This window comes from Siniperca chuatsi, linkage group LG21 (assembly GCF_020085105.1).
Source record: "Siniperca chuatsi isolate FFG_IHB_CAS linkage group LG21, ASM2008510v1, whole genome shotgun sequence".
Taxonomy (NCBI): Eukaryota; Metazoa; Chordata; class Actinopteri; order Centrarchiformes; family Sinipercidae; genus Siniperca; species Siniperca chuatsi.
The window spans coordinates 14,722,238-14,739,438 of NC_058062.1; the positions used below are offsets into that span (position 1 = coordinate 14,722,238).

The 17,201-nt window shown below is 41.3% G+C and overlaps 2 protein-coding genes across 8 annotated transcripts in view; one reads left to right on the forward strand and one right to left on the reverse strand.

The window, feature by feature from the left end:
* The window catches only part of tnrc6c1 (trinucleotide repeat containing adaptor 6C1), a 69,981-nt gene extending 60,143 nt beyond the window's left edge, over window positions 1-9,838 (forward strand). For all 5 annotated transcript variants that reach the window (XM_044181972.1, XM_044181973.1, XM_044181974.1 and 2 more), the window contains 11 exons: window positions 106-225; window positions 511-594; window positions 828-1,068; window positions 1,151-1,339; window positions 1,821-1,997; window positions 2,290-2,439; window positions 2,892-3,002; window positions 3,408-3,626; window positions 4,638-4,711; window positions 4,816-4,955; window positions 5,056-9,838. In XM_044181972.1, coding sequence (XP_044037907.1) covers window positions 106-225; window positions 511-594; window positions 828-1,068; window positions 1,151-1,339; window positions 1,821-1,997; window positions 2,290-2,439; window positions 2,892-3,002; window positions 3,408-3,626; window positions 4,638-4,711; window positions 4,816-4,955; window positions 5,056-5,446 — 1,896 coding nt within the window. In that variant the 3' untranslated portion in view covers window positions 5,447-9,838. The remainder of the gene's footprint in view (window positions 1-105; window positions 226-510; window positions 595-827; window positions 1,069-1,150; window positions 1,340-1,820; window positions 1,998-2,289; window positions 2,440-2,891; window positions 3,003-3,407; window positions 3,627-4,637; window positions 4,712-4,815; window positions 4,956-5,055) is intronic.
* On the reverse strand, window positions 9,775-16,859 carry LOC122869220. 3 transcript variants are annotated; one of them, XM_044181983.1, is made up of 4 exons: window positions 15,364-16,859; window positions 14,341-14,694; window positions 14,138-14,184; window positions 9,775-12,788 (listed from the first exon to the last, which is right to left on the reverse strand). In XM_044181983.1, the coding sequence occupies exons 1-4, from the start codon at window positions 15,410-15,412 to the stop codon at window positions 12,576-12,578; spliced, it is 663 nt and encodes a 220-aa protein (XP_044037918.1). In that variant the 5' UTR covers window positions 15,413-16,859; the 3' UTR covers window positions 9,775-12,575. The 3 variants fall into 3 exon arrangements, with proteins under 3 accessions (XP_044037918.1, XP_044037917.1, XP_044037916.1); XM_044181982.1 differs by having other exon boundaries at window positions 14,138-14,187; XM_044181981.1 differs by having other exon boundaries at window positions 14,138-14,244; window positions 15,364-16,856.
* Window positions 16,860-17,201: the final 342 nt, after the last annotated feature.

Consider the following 17,201-nt stretch of genomic DNA (forward strand, 5'->3'; position numbering starts at 1 on the left):
TTATTTTTGCTATTCAGAACATAATATTACAAGTTGATATGTGACTTACACATAGACAGCTCTGTTTTACATTTAAATTGTGTTAAAACAATACTTTGCCCACAGGTTCAAGCACAGCTCTTACAGTTTGCAGCAAAAAACATTGGTCTGAATCCTGCACTTTTAACCTCACCAATAAACCCTCAACATATGACCCTTCTGAATCAACTTTACCAGCTGCAACTGGTGAGTCTCATGTAGCCTTGTCTGCTTTCAGTTTTATTATTTATTATTGCCTGTAGTAGAGCACACATGGCAAATATCTAGGACCCTAAACCTACAAAGACCAAATGCATCAAGAACATTTTTTTATTGGACTGTAAATGTGTACTTTCATGTTTTCAGTGCATATAGATTAAACCATTTTATTACATTCCATTTTTATTAATTTTCGGCTGTTGAATTATATCTGGATTTACAGAGACAGTGACGTCTTTTAACATTGAAATCATGCTTATACCTGACACACAGGCATACCAGCGTTTACAAATTCAGCAGCAGATGTTGCAGGCACAGCGCAACGTTTCTGGCCCCATTCGACAACAAGAGCAGCAAGTAAGTTCTTAACCTGCAGTCTTCTCTTCTTTCCTGCTCTCTTATTTATCACTCTGATTACTGAAAAATCTTAAATTTACTGCGTTATAATTATTTTACTTAAAAAATAAAGCTGATTGAAGTAAAACTAATATATAAACAATCCATGCCCATGTTTATTTCAGTTGTTATACATAATACCTGAACAGTATAGTTCATAAATACTATATGTCTCCATTGTGATGTCGTCCCAGGTTGCACGTACAATCAATAACATGCAGCAGCAGATCCAACAGCACCAGCGTCAGCTGGCCCAGGCCCTGCTAATGAAGCAGCAGCAACAGCAGCCGCCCCCCTCCCACTCTGGCCTGCATCCTGGCGGGGCCAAATCCCCCCTGGATTCATTTCCAGGTCACCCCCAGGCTCCAGGCCTCCCTGACCTGCAGACCAAAGAGCCGCAGTCATCTCCGAACACCTACAGCCCCTACTCTCTCTGTGAGTGGCATTAACCTTTCTCTTTGAATGGCAAACTAATCTGCACTAATCCTTGTGTAGTAACATCTCTGTGTCTCCTCAGCTGGACTGAATCCAAACATGAATGTAAACTGCATGGAGGTGGGAAGTCTGTCTATGAAGGAACCCCCCCAGCCTCAGTCGCGCCTGTCGCAGTGGACGCATCCCAACTCCATCGAAAGCCTCTCTGGAAGCTCATCTCCTCTGGAGCCCAACCTGGGCAAGCATGGTGAGAAGAGAAAGGGAATCCCGGGTAATTAAAAATGAGAAGTCCCCACTAGAGAACGCTTTGTTTTATGTGATGCAAAGTTTGCATTTATGATGACTGATCATTTGCCTTAATTAACAACAATAACAAAGTATTCCTTTTCTAAATTAAACCTCATTTCCAGTTTTCACATTAAGCCCCTTATTACTGCCTGCAAGATGCAGATTTTGGATGTGGGTCAGCCAGGAAGTTTCTACTTATTATTAGACACCATAATATATGTAAGAAAGATGTTTAAAAATTTTGTTCAGAACAGAATGATATTGATGATATGATGAAATTAATGATAATATAATTTAAATATAATTAGACTATTAAATGAAGAGTATTGTGAACAAACAAAGCAATATTAACATATAGACTATGTCTTTCATTGTTTACTTGAATCCAAAACATTTCCCACATTTCGCTGATATTAACCTCTACACTTTGATTAATGATTTTGTTTTCATTTCACTTCTCGCAGGTGCCAACCTGGGCCCCCCTAGTAAGCCCCATCAGCTGGAGGACTCTTACAGCCCCTACAATCTGATGTCCAGCTCAGAGTCTCCTACCAGCCCCCTGGTCCCCCCAGACAGCTGGGGGCAGGGCAAGAGCAGCAGTGATAAGATGGCCAATGGGACCAATATCAACTGGCCACCAGGTTAGGAACACTTGAAGTACTTACTGTTGATGGTTTGTCAATTTGCCGTTTGGAGCCAGATTACTGTCAATCAGTTTGTTTCATCTAGTTAGCCATGTTTGTGTATCCCTCGCTCTGTGTCGAATTTTCCTCCTATGTGAATTACACTATTATTGATACTTTGTCACTAAAAGGAAAACTGAAAGAGAGTGGCAAGTAAAAAACGAAAGACAAATCTTGCAGGAGCTCTACAGCAACTGCACTGATGATTTAATATTACGCTATGGTAAGAAAAAACATTTTTAATTTTCAGAGTTCTGCCCCGGCGTTCCCTGGAAGGGCCTCCAGAATATCGACCCTGAGACAGACCCCAACGTGACCCCCGGCAGTGTCCCCAGCGGGCCCACCATCAACACCAACATCCAAGATGTCAACCGCTACCTGCTGCGGGACAGGAGTGGAGGTGAGAGCAGGGTCAAAGAGTTTTAGAGCAAGGGCTGAAAAAGTGTCTTAATAAGAAGTTTTTGTGTAGTGGTCCTGGCCTGCAAGTCAAGTTCCATGTCACAGTATAACGAAACACAGTGAATCCAATCATAGGTCTTGGAAATAATTCCCCCCACGATTTGAAAAAGACATTTATAGAACAAACTGTGTCCCCATGTATTGTAAGTCCACTAAAATTGTCTCACAGTATCATGCAGCTGCTGCCACCAAAGAGCCTGCTTCTTATTCTTTTGTTCATTTTCCTACTTTTAACTGCCTCTGTAATCATTGTCATTTACCAGTTTATACTCTTCTCAATGAGTTTACTGTCATCATTTTTAGTGCATTTTTCCTTTACTCCATTTTCTCTCTCTGCTATTTTTTTCCTTATTTGTGTCTGTCTATTTGTTTCTGTTGATGGCATCGGCTTAGGCTCCTCTCCCACTTCATCTCAGAACGAGGCTCTGCCTCCCTCCACTGATTGGCCAGTCAGTGCCTACACTAGCTCGTTCAGTCTGTCGTCCCCGGAGACGGACGATGCAGGTACATGGTTTATCCATAACGTTCTCCCCCCACATTGCAGTGGCTGACTCACTGCAAATCAACATTATCCTCTTCCTCCTTTTACTGTAACAACCAGAGCCTCAACCGCTCTGGAGAACCACATCTCTCCTGTGCATTCAAGTAACTGCTCCTGATTAAATATGACCTTCATTTGAGCTCTCTCCCTTTCAACTTTGCCTCTCATGCAGTGCACATTTCCCCTGTGGTGTTAGTGTATCTCCTTCTTCCTCGTGTGTGGCATGGGAAGTGTCGTCCTTTGGGCAAATATGAAGGAACTTTTTAAGTCTGATCATTTTGCTCTGCAGGACTCCCTCCTGTGGGAGCAGCTGTCTTTCAGTCACATGGTTCTGCAGGCCAACCTTTCCTTCTCTCTTTTCCATCCAGGTAAACTGTCAGAGATGAAATCTACTTGGTCTCCAGGCCCCATTTCTCACAGCCAGGCCTCTCTGTCCCACGAGTTGTGGAAGGTCCCCCAGGGCCCCCGGAGCAGCAACACGGCCCCTTCCCGCCCCCCGCCTGGCCTCACCAACGCCAAGCCTTCCTCAACCTGGGGGGGCAACTCCCTGGGTCTGGCCCAAGGCTGGAGCAGCTCTTACACCACAGGTAGTCTTATCGTGAAATATATAGGGAGCCGGGCACCAAGGTTTTCAATGCTTCCCTCCTTAATTAAAAGCTTCCTTCTGCAATAGTGATGGAACTGATCTTACAAGGAAAACTGCCACATTATCAGTCCAAGAAATGCAGGCAAATAGTACAGATTTAATAGATCTGACCAGGCTCCATCATCAGTCAAAGCTATAACTTTTGAACCATTTCACATATCTTTTCACAAACATTTTGTGTATACATAAAGAGTAGTCAAGCACAGGAAGCCAACTGCCATTTTAATTTTTGTCAAAATCCCCTCATTTTACTATTATCTCTTATTATCACAAAAAATAGTTTCAAATCCCTGGGAGAGCAGAAAAATGTAACAAGAAGAAAATAATTTCAATAAAAAGCATGTATTCTGAATTGAAAGTGCCTAAATTACTTACCATAATTACTTGATTACACAAGACAATTAAACGGGCGTTAATTAGGCGTATTGGATAAATAGATTGAACATTCTTGCAGTTCTGTAAGGATTTTTGCAGACCGTTTGGCAGCTAAGACGTGTGTAGACATATGACATATAAGCTAATGTTCCTGTCCTTTATGTGAACCTTTTGGACATAAAAATAAAACTGAAATTAGTAACTTGAGACGTGCTGCATAGCTAAGACACAAAGCTCAAGATATTTCTTCTGCTGATGTGAAATATGAGCCTTAGTGTGTGTGGTTGTGAAGTTTGCAGTATGAGCGTAGTCATAGAGCAAGTGGCCCTTTGATGTGGCATACAACCATAGGCCAACTTTGAAGGTGCAGAGTATGCAGGATTGACAACAACTTAAGAAAATCTTTTTGTTGTTGAGCAAATGTCAACTGACGCTGGGTGGTTCTTCTTTTCTCACAGTAGAAATCAACACCACCCATTCAGTTTTAGCAACTGACTTTGGTTTCAAACAAGCTTGGTAAGCATAAACCATGCTAACAAATCTCTGCCTTCTTTGTGCCTCTCTCTTTTGCACACAGCAGGTACCACGTGGAGTACAGACAGCTCCACCAGGACCAGTAGCTGGCTGGTTCTGAGGAACCTTACTCCACAGGTAACAGCTTTCTCTTAGCCTTAAAGCATTTAGGCCTCACAGAGAATTAATGGTATCTGTGCACTAATAGCCTTACTTTTTCTGTGGTCCTGTTTGTGTCCCAGATTGATGGTTCGACTCTGCGTACACTGTGCATGCAGCACGGCCCCCTCATCACATTCCACCTCAACCTGACACAGGGCAACGCTGTGGTGCGCTACAGCTCCAAGGATGAAGCTGCCAAGGCTCAGAAGTCCCTGCACATGTACGCCTTTTAATGAACTGCTTCACAGTGTCTGGCTCAGTTCATTTTTAAGAAGTTTCAACTATTACTCATACATATTTTTCCTCTCATCTCTGTCCAGGTGCGTGCTCGGGAACACCACCATTCTGGCAGAGTTTGCTGGGGAAGAGGAAGTGAACCGCTTCTTTGCACAGGGCCAGTTGCTTGGCGGAACAACCAGCTGGCAGGCCACTCCAGGCACCAATCAGACGCGGATGGGTGGGTCCGTGTCCGGAGCCTCCCATCCCATCGGTCACTCACCCCACTGGAACAACAACAACGGCAGCAGCAGCAATAGCAGTGGCCTGGGAACAGGCGGAGCAAAGACGGGCGGAGAGTTGCTGTGGGGTGGCGTGCAGCAGTATTCCAGCCTGTGGGGACCCCCGAGTGGAGAAGAGGGACGGGTCATGGGGAGTCCCACCCCAATCAATACGCTGCTGCCTGGGGACCTGCTGAGTGGGGAGTCCATGTAGGACGGAAGAGCCCAGGCTTAACAAACACCAACAGGAGCAAAAACCTTGCAAATCATTGTGGAGATAATCAGTGTGGGTGTAACGGTGAAAAGGAGAGACGAGAGGAGGGCGAGGCTACATCCTCGCTGCTCACCCTCGCCAACCTCCTCGACTCCATTTCGTTTTTAATGACATTTCAGTTGCGGTTCTCTTGTGAATCTCAGTGAGAGATTTTGGTCACAGCGTTCAGCTCTTACTTTTGGAGACACAGGAAGTAGTCTTTCATTCAACAAAGAAAGAGAACTTTTTACAGAAATGAACTTTTGAGAACTCACCATGTGAAACGTACTTTAGTCAAACTGACACAATGACGAGCTGCCATCTTTAAACTTGCGTAATCCCTCTCGGCCTTTTGAGGCAATCATACTGCACCTCAGATATCCATCGAAAGGCATCATTCCCAAAGTAAAACCCTTCAATCAGAGTGGTTGTCGAACTTTCAGCTGGTCCAGACTCAACATTTGTTTCTCTCAGCACTAATATTAGCCTTAACCTCTTTCCTGCCCTGCTATCCTCACTCACTCTGTACTTGGTGAAGAAGCATACGGACAATTGCACACCCTTATTTCTGAGCCAGTGAAACCTGAGTGGAGAGTACATGCTGCTGCGGCTTAACATAAGCAACTACAGCTCACAACTTCAGTGCATTTTTGCAAGCAGATTGAGTTCCCCACACAACGCTCAAAGGGAATGATGCAACTCTGTTCGCCGTGTTCAAGCCATGTCTTTTTGTAGTGGTTTTTGTTTTTTTATTTTTCTTCTTAAACCATTGCAAACAAAGCTAAGAACTGATATTTTTCAAATGTGTCTGTCAATCTTAATTGGAGGGTGGAGAGTTTTGGGGGGTCGTCGCGTGTACAGTTATAGACGTGATGGATGACAAAATTAACCACTGCTATTACTATGGAACTGTAAAGACAAATATTTCGATGCACCTCAACTCATCTGCGGGCAACTCGCAGTTTGGTCTCAGTCTTGGACCCTCTCACTGATGTTGTGGAAAACCTCAAGTCGTAAATGTTTCCCACCGGCGTGTAGTCAATGACCCCACTCCACCCGCAAAAACACCAAGTGACGTGCAATATAAGCCACAGACTTTACCGTCCAAGCACCCTACCATGACCTCTCATGGAAAGAGAGGAGACTATAAGGAATGATTGAACTGCAAAAGCTCTATCTGTCCTGTAACACCCCCGACCCCTCCACCCTAAAACTGCCACTACTACCCTTCATTTCCCAAGAGTGTGTGAGCTCAGGAGAGTAGCAAGCTGGTCTTCAACCACCTTCTGTCCAAGATACAAGGACGTACACACAAAGCACTTCTTCAGCCAGCCTACTCTCCACACTTATGCCAGTGACTAGTTTTGGGGGAGAAGGAGGGACAGTGTGTGTGTGTGTGTGTGTGTGTGTGTGTGTGTGTGTGTGTGTCTGTTTCTGTGTGTGTATGTGCGTGCGTGCATGCGTGTGTGTATGTGTGCTTGGGGAGAAGGCATCAAACCAAAATGAGATGAGCCTGTTTTCCTTTTTACCCAGAAGACCAGATGAACTTTTTTTTCTTTTTGCCCAAATTTGCGTAGGTAGAAAAGTATGAAGCAAACATTTGTGAATAGGTGGTCTATCATAGCACTTAGCAAGGGCGTCGCAGCTCGTTATACCCTTAATGCCAACGAATAGAAAAATGAAGAAGCAACACTGGCAAATAAAAACTGAAAAAACAAAGACAAAAAAAGCAATCTGCTTAGTGGCTTCTCTATATACTTATTTTTTAACTTAACATGGATGTGAAGATGTTTTTTTTGTTTGTTTGTTTTTTCAATCCTTCTTCCCTCAAGTCGGTGGGACCAGGAAGGATGTCAAACATGGTAGCAAAGTGAAGGGAAATACAAAGAAAGAACTAACTCAACTGATGATGGGTGCAACAGGGAAAGACCCCAAAGCACTCATCCTCACCCTCTTTATCAAAGTAAATATCACTGTTACATTGCATACTTTGAAATCTTTAGCCTTGGTGTCTGGAAACGCTCGACGTGTTTATGTTTTACTGGGTCCAGCAGGGAGGATCGGCATCTTTATCGTCCTTTTTTTTTTTTTTTAAGTGTTCTTTCTTTTGGAGGCCCTGCCAACCTGTGTGATAGTGTGGCCACTGAGTGCCTGCCTGCTGCAGAGTGCAGTGCTCTGCAGCAGCCCTCACCCCACCCTCCCGCTCGCTTGCTGCCTCCCTGCAGATCCCTACAGACTGCCCCCGGCCTCCAGGCCAAGAGCAGCTCTTTCAGAACTGGCCCACCTGTATTAAATTTACTACTACTGCTGCGCCAGAGTCTGTCCTCAGCAACCTCCAACTCCACTCTCTCTCTGTCTCTCTCCTGCAAGGATCACTTTAGCCAGAGATGGAGGCGTTTGATGTGTTATGTTTGTTTTTTTTCTTGGTTTCACTTATGGAATTGCCAGTGTGCATTTTTATTTTATTGTTGTCATGAAGTTTGCTGATATTGTTGCTGTTATCATTGATGATATAGATAATGATTGTTTCCTGATTCATGGCTTTTTTAATATTGGTCTTTATGCAGTGTTCAGCTTCTCTCCTGCCCCTCCCACTGCCTCAGAGGCCGAAGCAGTGTGTAGTTTAGAGGTACGCTTCAGCCGTGCAGCAAGGCCATACAAAACACTGCAGATGTCTGTAGAAAAGGCTGGTGGGGGAGTTCTTTATGTGGGGTTATTGGAGTCCGACGGGGGCTTTGAAGAGTCAAATAAAGTGGGGAAAGGTAGTGTAGTAAAAGGTTCTCCAGGATAGTGAGCCAACTTCCTCTGTCCATCCTGGAGCGCTCAACCTCTGCTCTATGTTGTCTCATAACACACACATCCGTGTTGATGGGCCTCACTCACACTGGTGCTTTATGTTTAACTCTGGGAGCACTCAGTTACACTTAGAACCACCTCAACTTATAACAGCCTTCCATTTCTATGCAAAGACAAGGAGGTGTTCGTTCACAGCCATCTAGAAAATCACAGCCATCCCCCACATCTGCCAATCTTCGCTTATCTCTCAACTTTTATTACCAGGCAGCTTCCCTTGAAAACCTCCCTGGTTAAAATGTAAGGGGCACCAAAAGAGCCTCTCTTCAAGGATTTAGTCTCCCACTGTGTGGACAGAGCTACTAGATAACACTAAATGACCTGCTGGAGGCACTAGTGGTTGGCAAACAGAGTAACTTCTTGTCTTGTGCCAACTGATCTACAAATATCTACTTCCACCTCGCCATATCCTAATTTATCTTTAGCGTGACGAGACTTAAGTTTCTTTTATTGCTGCAGGGGTGTACACCACAAGCTCCAGCTGTAGGAGGCTTGAGGAGTAGAAGGGCAGGACAGATGAATGGTGCTGGTCTTTCACCAACAGGGGACTGGAAATTTAGTGGAGAACCAGGCTGGGGGGGGGTCCCTATAGTCCCTATAGTCTCTATATGTGTCTGTGCACTGTTTATGGGTCACATCGGGTACATCTCTTTAAAAACCAAATACATCTTTTTCTTTATCATCAAGGTTTTCGCAGAAACTAGAAACTACAAAAAAACGTCTGTTTCAGCTGTGCACTCCAAGGCTGAGATGCCTGTGTTCTGTTTCTCTGCAAGCTGCCGCCTTCTCACCCCATCTGGGCTCGTTCTCTGGGCCACATGTGGGAAAGCTGTATCCAGGTGGTTCATTTTGGACCTCCAACCTGAAGGTCGCGCCAGCTAATATATAACAGGTCATTTCTGCACATCTGGCTTTGGGGGTCAGGGTCCAAGCAGGGACCCAGTGTATCAGCAGAAATAGGGACACACCTCAAGTTTGGTACCAAGTCTTAAAACTTTTGGGATTTGCCCTCTTCCAGAGTCGCTTTAGACTCACTTCATTCAACAAAACAATCACTATTGCCTGTGTTGTCTGTCTGTGTGTTTGTTTGTTCCTGAAAACCTGCATTTACTCCACACTGGACTTTAATCAAGGAACTGGCGTTGAAGCTGGGAGTCGAATAGAGTGGGAGGATGGGTGACTGGGACGGAGGTCGAGTCTCAGATGTGCCCTGGATTTCTTGGCGCAGCACCAGCGCTGAGAGCCCCGGCCCCTCCCACACCCCTCGCCTGCACTCTTATCTACCTGTCTAGTGTTGGAAATCAGATGCTCTCCCTTTTTTAAAGTCACACGGACTCAAAGGCAACTGGAGCTCGAGCAAAATATGCTTCTCAATCATGGATCAGACAAGGGTGTGGGGCAGGGACCCCAAAAAGAGTTGAATTAGCAAATCTCTCTTTAAAAAAAAAAAAAAAAAAAAAAAAAAAAGGCCTGGGTTGAATATGCACATGCTAGTTCATATACAGTATACAACTGAGAGTACATAATGGATGTATGTGTGTATATGGCTAGATCTCTGTTTTCCACTTAGCCTAAGCCCCCCCCCCCCCCTCGATTTCAGCCCTTACCCTGTGTATCCTTCTCAACATTATATTTCCCAGAAGACAAGATCATAAACATATCAGAGTAATACAAAATAATGAAAACAAATACTTGAATCAAAAGAAGCGCCAATAATGTAATGTGAACACTTTTTGTAGTGGTTTTTTGTCTCATTCATACACTTCAGAGATTTTTGATAGCATCAGTTCAGAGTGAATTAAATTTGAAATACGAGTGTTGTTGAAAACAAAGATCGATATAAAGGCAAATTTAGATCTGTTGTATTTGAGTGTTTGCACAAGGCTGCTTGTACTGTATGTTGTATGAATGACTTGTTTAGTGTGTGAGGTGAAAATATGTATGAACGCTCGTGATTACAGCGGAGGAATTTCCGCCTTGTGATTCTTTTCAATTCAGTATACTTTTTGTTGTTGTTTTTGTTTTTTCTTTTGCTTGTCAAAACTATATTCTGATGTTAATTGTTACTAGCCTCTAGCTTTGCACTGAGTGTCAGCCTCACCCCTCATCCAGCTAAACGAACAACATGATACAAGTACTGAGGGGAGAAGGGGACAGTTCATGTGTAAATGTTTACTCAAGGACTAAAATAAGTGTGTTTTTAAAATGTAATGTTTATCTACCTTAGTGGCTTTCATTGTGGAATAATCCAAGAAAGTATGGATCATAATTGAGTATTGCACCATTTTTCAGACTGTAAACCTAAAAAAAACAAAAAAAAAACAAGAAAACTGAAAAAATATCATACGTATAAAAAAAAAATGCAGCAAAAAAAAGTATTTTGCAGACCTGTGGCCATAGATTGGGGTAGAAGGACTTCAGCTCTCCCAAATCTGAGCAATGGAGAGAGTGAAGGACAAGACATCAGACTGAGCCTTGGCTTCTAGGGCTCACTTCAGAGGTGCCTACCTTTTTGGTTTGTTAGCTTTCGTTCTGTTTTCACTTATGTTCAAAAATCACTCATGTTGTCATTTGTTTTCATGCAAGGCCACTGACAGTTTACAAACACTTTGTTTTTTTCTGGAGTTCAGAAAGCAAATCAGCAACACAAAAGAATTAAACTATGGGAATGTTGGAAAAAGAGAAAAAAGGACAAATGCTTCCATTTTTAAAAAAAAGTGCAACACAACACTTCACAGAATGAAGATTTATTGAACTCTGGGATTGAACAGTGTTGTCTTGTTCTGTTAACCTTCTTTGTTCTGTGTGTATTTTGATTTCATGGACTATCTGAAGCCTGTATGTTTTATGTTGATTATATATATTTTTCCTTTATATAAAAAAAGAAAAGAAAAAAGAAATACATAATTGCTCACTATCTTGCACACACACGAAAAAGTGGATCTTGTCTCAGGAAGGCCAGGGTTCCAGAGTACCAACTCCACGCCATTTTAATGTACATTTTTATGATGAGTTAAAAAAAAAAAAAGGATGATTTTAAAAGAAACAATTCTAAGCACTGAAAGTTATGGATTTCAGAAGAAGAGAAAATACCTTTGTTTCTAAATCCGTAGCAGTTACATAATAACCAAATAATGGACTTTAAATGAAAATGGAGTGCTTTATATATAAATCTATATATTAAAATTGCTTTACATTTAAAAACAAAAAAAAATGGTCAATGAGTTTGATTGTTAAAAAAAGACAGTGAATAACATGCAAAATGCTGTATGTTTGAATCTTTATTGTGTTTTCTTAATGAGGTCCCGTCCTGACTGATTCAGGAACATTGTGCATTACTCTTTCTTTCCTCTTTCTCTCTTTCTCTCTCTCATTCTCCCACAGCGGATATTATTAATAGATAAATCAGACTTTTGTGGAACATTTTTCACATTTTGGAGGATGTTTGTAAAACATGAGCTGGTTGTAAAGGATCATGAAACTATGCACAAGTGTTTGGGGGGGGTGGAAGATGGGGGATTTTATGGCCTACTTCTAAGTGGCTGATCTATTGCAGGGGTTTTTGGGATCCAATGTGTTTTTATTTGTTTTATTTTTTTAAAAGGGGGTGGAGGGGGGTGGCGAGGTGAGTCATGTCGAGCCCCCCGCCTCCAGCTTCCTTCCCCTGATTCAGATTGACCTAGCGCTACATCGCCATGCTGTGTATTCCTAAAACCAATGAGCTTCTCACTCTTTAGCACTGTGGGATTCTAGCCTGTCACCCTCAAGGGGTTTTTTCTCAGTTGTTACGGTTTTCTTGGAGGGTTGGGTGGGGGGGTATGGGATTAGGGCTGCTTTTTTTTTTTTTTTTTTTTTTTTTTTTGCCTTTTTTGTTTTTGAAATATTAAGTAAAAATGTCTGTACTGAGATTTAATGAAAAGTCAGTGGCTTGTAATGTTTTATTTTTTCTCTCTGTATATCTCTTTCTCCTCATAGAATGTGATTGTTAAATGACATGCACCGAAACAAATGTTTTCATGAACTATGGAGCTTCTTTCAAATATTAATAAAATAGCCTTTTTTCTTGGCTGTTAAAAATGTGCCATTTGGTTATTTGGTGTTTGTCTCTCTGCTTTCGTTCCACCAAATTGAAATCTTTCTTATTTCCAGGTGAAAAGTCACTTCTCGCTCTCATATCACATTTCTGTCATTTCCTGTACATGTTTGCTGCACCATTAGCTAAATGCCAGAAGTCACGTCAGGCTCTGAGGGCGAGCTGTCTTGGACAGGCGTAGTAGTTGTCCTGGGGTTGTCGGATGTTGGGATTAGCATACACAGGGAAGTTGACTTCCTCCAGGTGTGAGGGGGCCTCAAGGTTATTTTGGGGGATTCCGGTGCTCTGCTGCTTCCTGGTCATTTCCTCATAGATAGGAGTAGGAGGTTGTGGTCTGTGATGATGCCTCGCCTTTACCTACAACACATTATTTCTGACTTTTAGAAATCAATTTATGTTCAGCATGGAATATTAACAAGTTTCTGCACTTATATATTTGCTCTTTGTATGATTATGCTCAAGGCCTCAAGCTCCAGTATGTATTTGTTACTTTTAACTTTAGTGTCTATCAGTTAATCTGCGGATTGTTGTCTCGATTAATCAATTCATCTTTATTCTATAAAATGTCAGGAAATTGTGAAAAATGTCCATCACAGTTTCCCAGAGACCAAGGTGATGTCTACAAAAAAAAAAAACGCTCCAAAACCAAAAGATATTGAGTTTATCATTAAAAAAGTAAGATTACCATCAAGTATTTACATTTGAGAAGCTGGGACCAGACAATCTTTGGCATCTTTGATTAAATTATTATGACTTAATCTGCAACAATTTTGATAATCAGTTAACTTTCTGTCGATGTTCATGCATGTTTAATAGAGTAATGCCACTTGAGAATTTATTCCTGCAGAACAGAAACTCCTTCCAGATGAGAAAAGACACAATTACATTAAACTGAACAAAAAAAAATCATTTGTCAGCCCCTCTCGTGTTGCAGATCAACCTTTCTTTTGGTTTAGAAAGAACCAAAATAACTTGCACACTTGCTAAATGTTAAATATGAAAAAAAGACAGTTATTATCCTCAAATTTTGCAGCCTTACTTCATAATTTAATGATTACTGCAATGAGAAAAATAAAAATTGATGTAATAATGTCATGGACAGAATAATACAACACACAGTAATCCCTACAATAAACACTGATTTAGACTGCAAAATGTTTTGATTGACCTTGATAGTCATTTTTGAGGTTGTAGGTCGCTATATGTCAGTCAGTATTGGTGAGAGCCCACATGTGATCCTTTTTGCTAATTCAGTTTTCCTTTTCGCAGAATTTTCTCTTTGCCACTTTACATAATGTCACAGATTTTGTGACTCATGCACCAACTATCCCAGCAGTAATTATCAGGCTTCTTCTTGCATAAATTGCCTTGAAAACTCACTCACTAAAACCGATGTTTGTCAGGCCTCTATTAAAGTTGACACATTAATTGATATTCGACTTAAAATGACTCACTTGCATAGCTGTCTTTGTACTTTTAATTTACAGCAGTTGCTGCCTGAAAAGCTAGTGAGTCAGTCAGAAATAATGCAAAATTACGTGACAAGCGGAAAAGACAGAACTGTGACATACTGAGGCTCAACAACATTCACTGAAAAACACTTAGCAGCGTTGTTGCCTCACAACACAACAAACATTAGAAATGACCCATCGAGTTAAAGCTGCATCTCTGCTCAGTAAAATATTAGTTGAAGTGAAAATACTCACACATTTCGCTATGGCCAGCCAGCTGAGTATGAGAAGAAAAAGCCCTGCTGCTGTAAAGATGGTCAAAAGCAAAGGAGGGTAACTTGGAGAGCACTGGCATGACCTCCCTGCATCACAAACACACACCAGTACACATTCAAATCTAAACAGAGGCACTTGGGTTTAACTGCAGCAAAGTGTAAGTACTGTATTGTGAGACATACCTGTTCCTTCAACCAACAAGAAAACCTTTTGAGTGCTGAGAAGGATCTGGTCAGAGCTGTTCTCTCTGTAGCTCAGCTGCCACATGTACAGTCCCGTGTCACTGCGCTGTAAATGGGATATGGTCACATTGACCTGCAGGGAGTCCAGTCCTCCACAGAGCTGCAGACGGCCCTTGTGCTCCGGGTCGACCCTGAGCTCGCTGCCCTCAGACATCGACAGCAGGGTCGTCTGGCTCTGGGAGCTGAGGTGGAAAAGGTGGAGGCCCGTCAGGCTGCCGTGCTGCTGCTGAGGGGAACAGGAGAGCTCCAGTGACTGGCTCTCTGTCACTTGCCTAAAGATCAACTCTGCATAGGCTGGAGGAGGGAAAAAATAAGTTTCAAGTTCTAGTAAAAATACACACAAAAACATGACTTTTTATTCATGCTAGCAGAATACCTCTATGGATGGCAATGTAGGTCAGTCCACCACTTTGGTTCAGACTGAATATAATATCTCAACCGTTAGATGGATTAAGATGAACTATTATACAAACATTCATGGTTCACAGAGGATGAATCCTCCTGACTTTGGTGATTCCCTGACTTTTCCTGCACCTCCATGAAGTTGGCATTTTTGGCTTTGGGTGAAATGCCTCAACAACTATTGGATGGATTGCCATGGGATTTTGTACACATGTTCATGTTCCCCTCAGGATGAACTGGAATAATTTTGACGTGGTTAACAATATACCTGCTAAACATCAGCATGTCAGCATTTAGCTCAAAGCACCGCTGTGCCTAAATACAGTCTCACAGAGCTGCTAGCATGGCTGTAACCAAAGCCACAATGTGGTTCCCATATAACTCCCAGTAAATAAAAACAAATAATACTGTATACACATTGTGCTGGAGAAATAAATGTCAGGAAAAAGAAGTTACAAAATCAGCAAACATCTGACTGGCATAAGCATAAATTGTTTAGTATTACAAAAATCAGCTTGCATAGTTTTTGTAAGTGGTAAGTAAAATGTGAATTTCTCTCACCTTCAAAGAGCTGAATGAAAATGAGAATGCATGCCAAGCTCCTCTTCATGGCCTTTTCAGTTATAAAACCACTAAGAAATACAGAAGCTAGGTCATATTGTACTCCTCCTGTTTCCTTCAGTCTCTTGTGAGACTTTGTGCACAGCCTCACTGTATTTATTGTTCTTCACCTCAAAGCAGGAAGAGGACTTCAAAGCAAGAACTGCCGTTAAAATACTACAGTTGGTCTTTTACACACTGAGTCAAACTGAGTTTTTAAATATTTCTCAGGATGACTCAGGATGTTAAGCATGAGCCTTAAAGCCTCCAGCCACTGGCTACACATCCCTTAAACATAAAATGATTAAATAGAAATATTAAATAGAAAAACATTGTTCCACCACCAGAGTACTTTAATTATTGAGGGCTGTGTTACATACCCTGATAGTGAACAGAATTGTGCAAGAGATTTGAGCTGTAACTCTTCTGGCTGCTTTCAACAACCAGGTTATGACATTATTGAGTAAGAAAAGAGGTTATAAGAATATCAGTATTATTCTGTGTCACCGGATATGTCTGGTGTGTACAAGCTTAGTGTGAAGGTGCAGTTCAGAGACAGTCAGAAGGACAGTCATCAGCTGCAGAGAGGATTGTTGTTGGTTTTAAAGAGGAAGTGGTTTGTAATATAATATATATTACATATGGTGTCCTGTGAACATTAATTAATCTTACCAGTTGATTAGGTACACCAGTGCAGGCCAATACAGTAGCCCTTCAATAAATTATAAATAAATATAACTTTATAAAGCTTATAATGTTCCGTTTTTTGTTGACTTGAGACCCTGTGGTCATTTTTGAGTGTTGTTTTTTTCAAGCACACAGAGAAAACACGAGTAAGACAACACAAAATCTGAAATTAGAATAGCCAGTGTATGTGATACAATTATGTTTTTAACCCATACAACAAAGAAAATTAAAAAAATACAAATACAAATATATAAATAGACGATTACATAATTAAGCAAATGTTTTTAAGTTCAAGAGGAAATGAAGAAGAAAGAGAGAAAAAAAGTGGATGTCAATAACCCCTGTTGATAAGAAAGTTTGTCTGCCTGTCAGCAAATAGCCTGTGCCCAAGATTGGGAAGAAGAAAAACGATAAATAGCAGTAAAGATGATAGTGATAGTATTTCAGTCAATGATCTGATTAAAGTGAACTATAAATGGCAACCATATTTTATAGAATTTACCCTCCTTTCCAGTTTGATGAAAACTTAATTTTCTCATTCTAACTGCATCATTACCTATCCCGTTTGTATGGACACAAGCTGTTACCTGCTTTTATATTAGGATCTATAATATGGTGGAGCTTTTATTGTAGTTCACAGAAACAAAACACTTTTCCACATATGATACATGGTTACCAGTATATTAAAAAATACCAAAGAATAAAATTCTCAATTTTCTTATAAAACTATCTACTTGACTGGAACTTGTAAAGAAGAGAAAAGCAAATGACAGCTGGGTATTTTGGTCTACCAGGGGCCAGGAAAATAGACGGAAAAAAAAAACATAATAATAATAATAATAATAAAATGACATGACTTCCTTTTCATTTTTGGGCGGCATAGGCAGCAGGATGAACATCTGAAGTGGAGCAGCCATGACAGTAAACACTCACTGAATCTCGACTACTGTGGCTGTGCATGCCATGGATTTATATTTTTTTTAAAGTAACTTAATTTACTTTATGTAAATTATGTGGAAGCATTTTCTATTTTGTCTTTATGTTTGAACTTTGAAACAAGCAATGAAGCAAATGTGTGTACATTTTTAAACATATCAGCTTCATATGAGTCT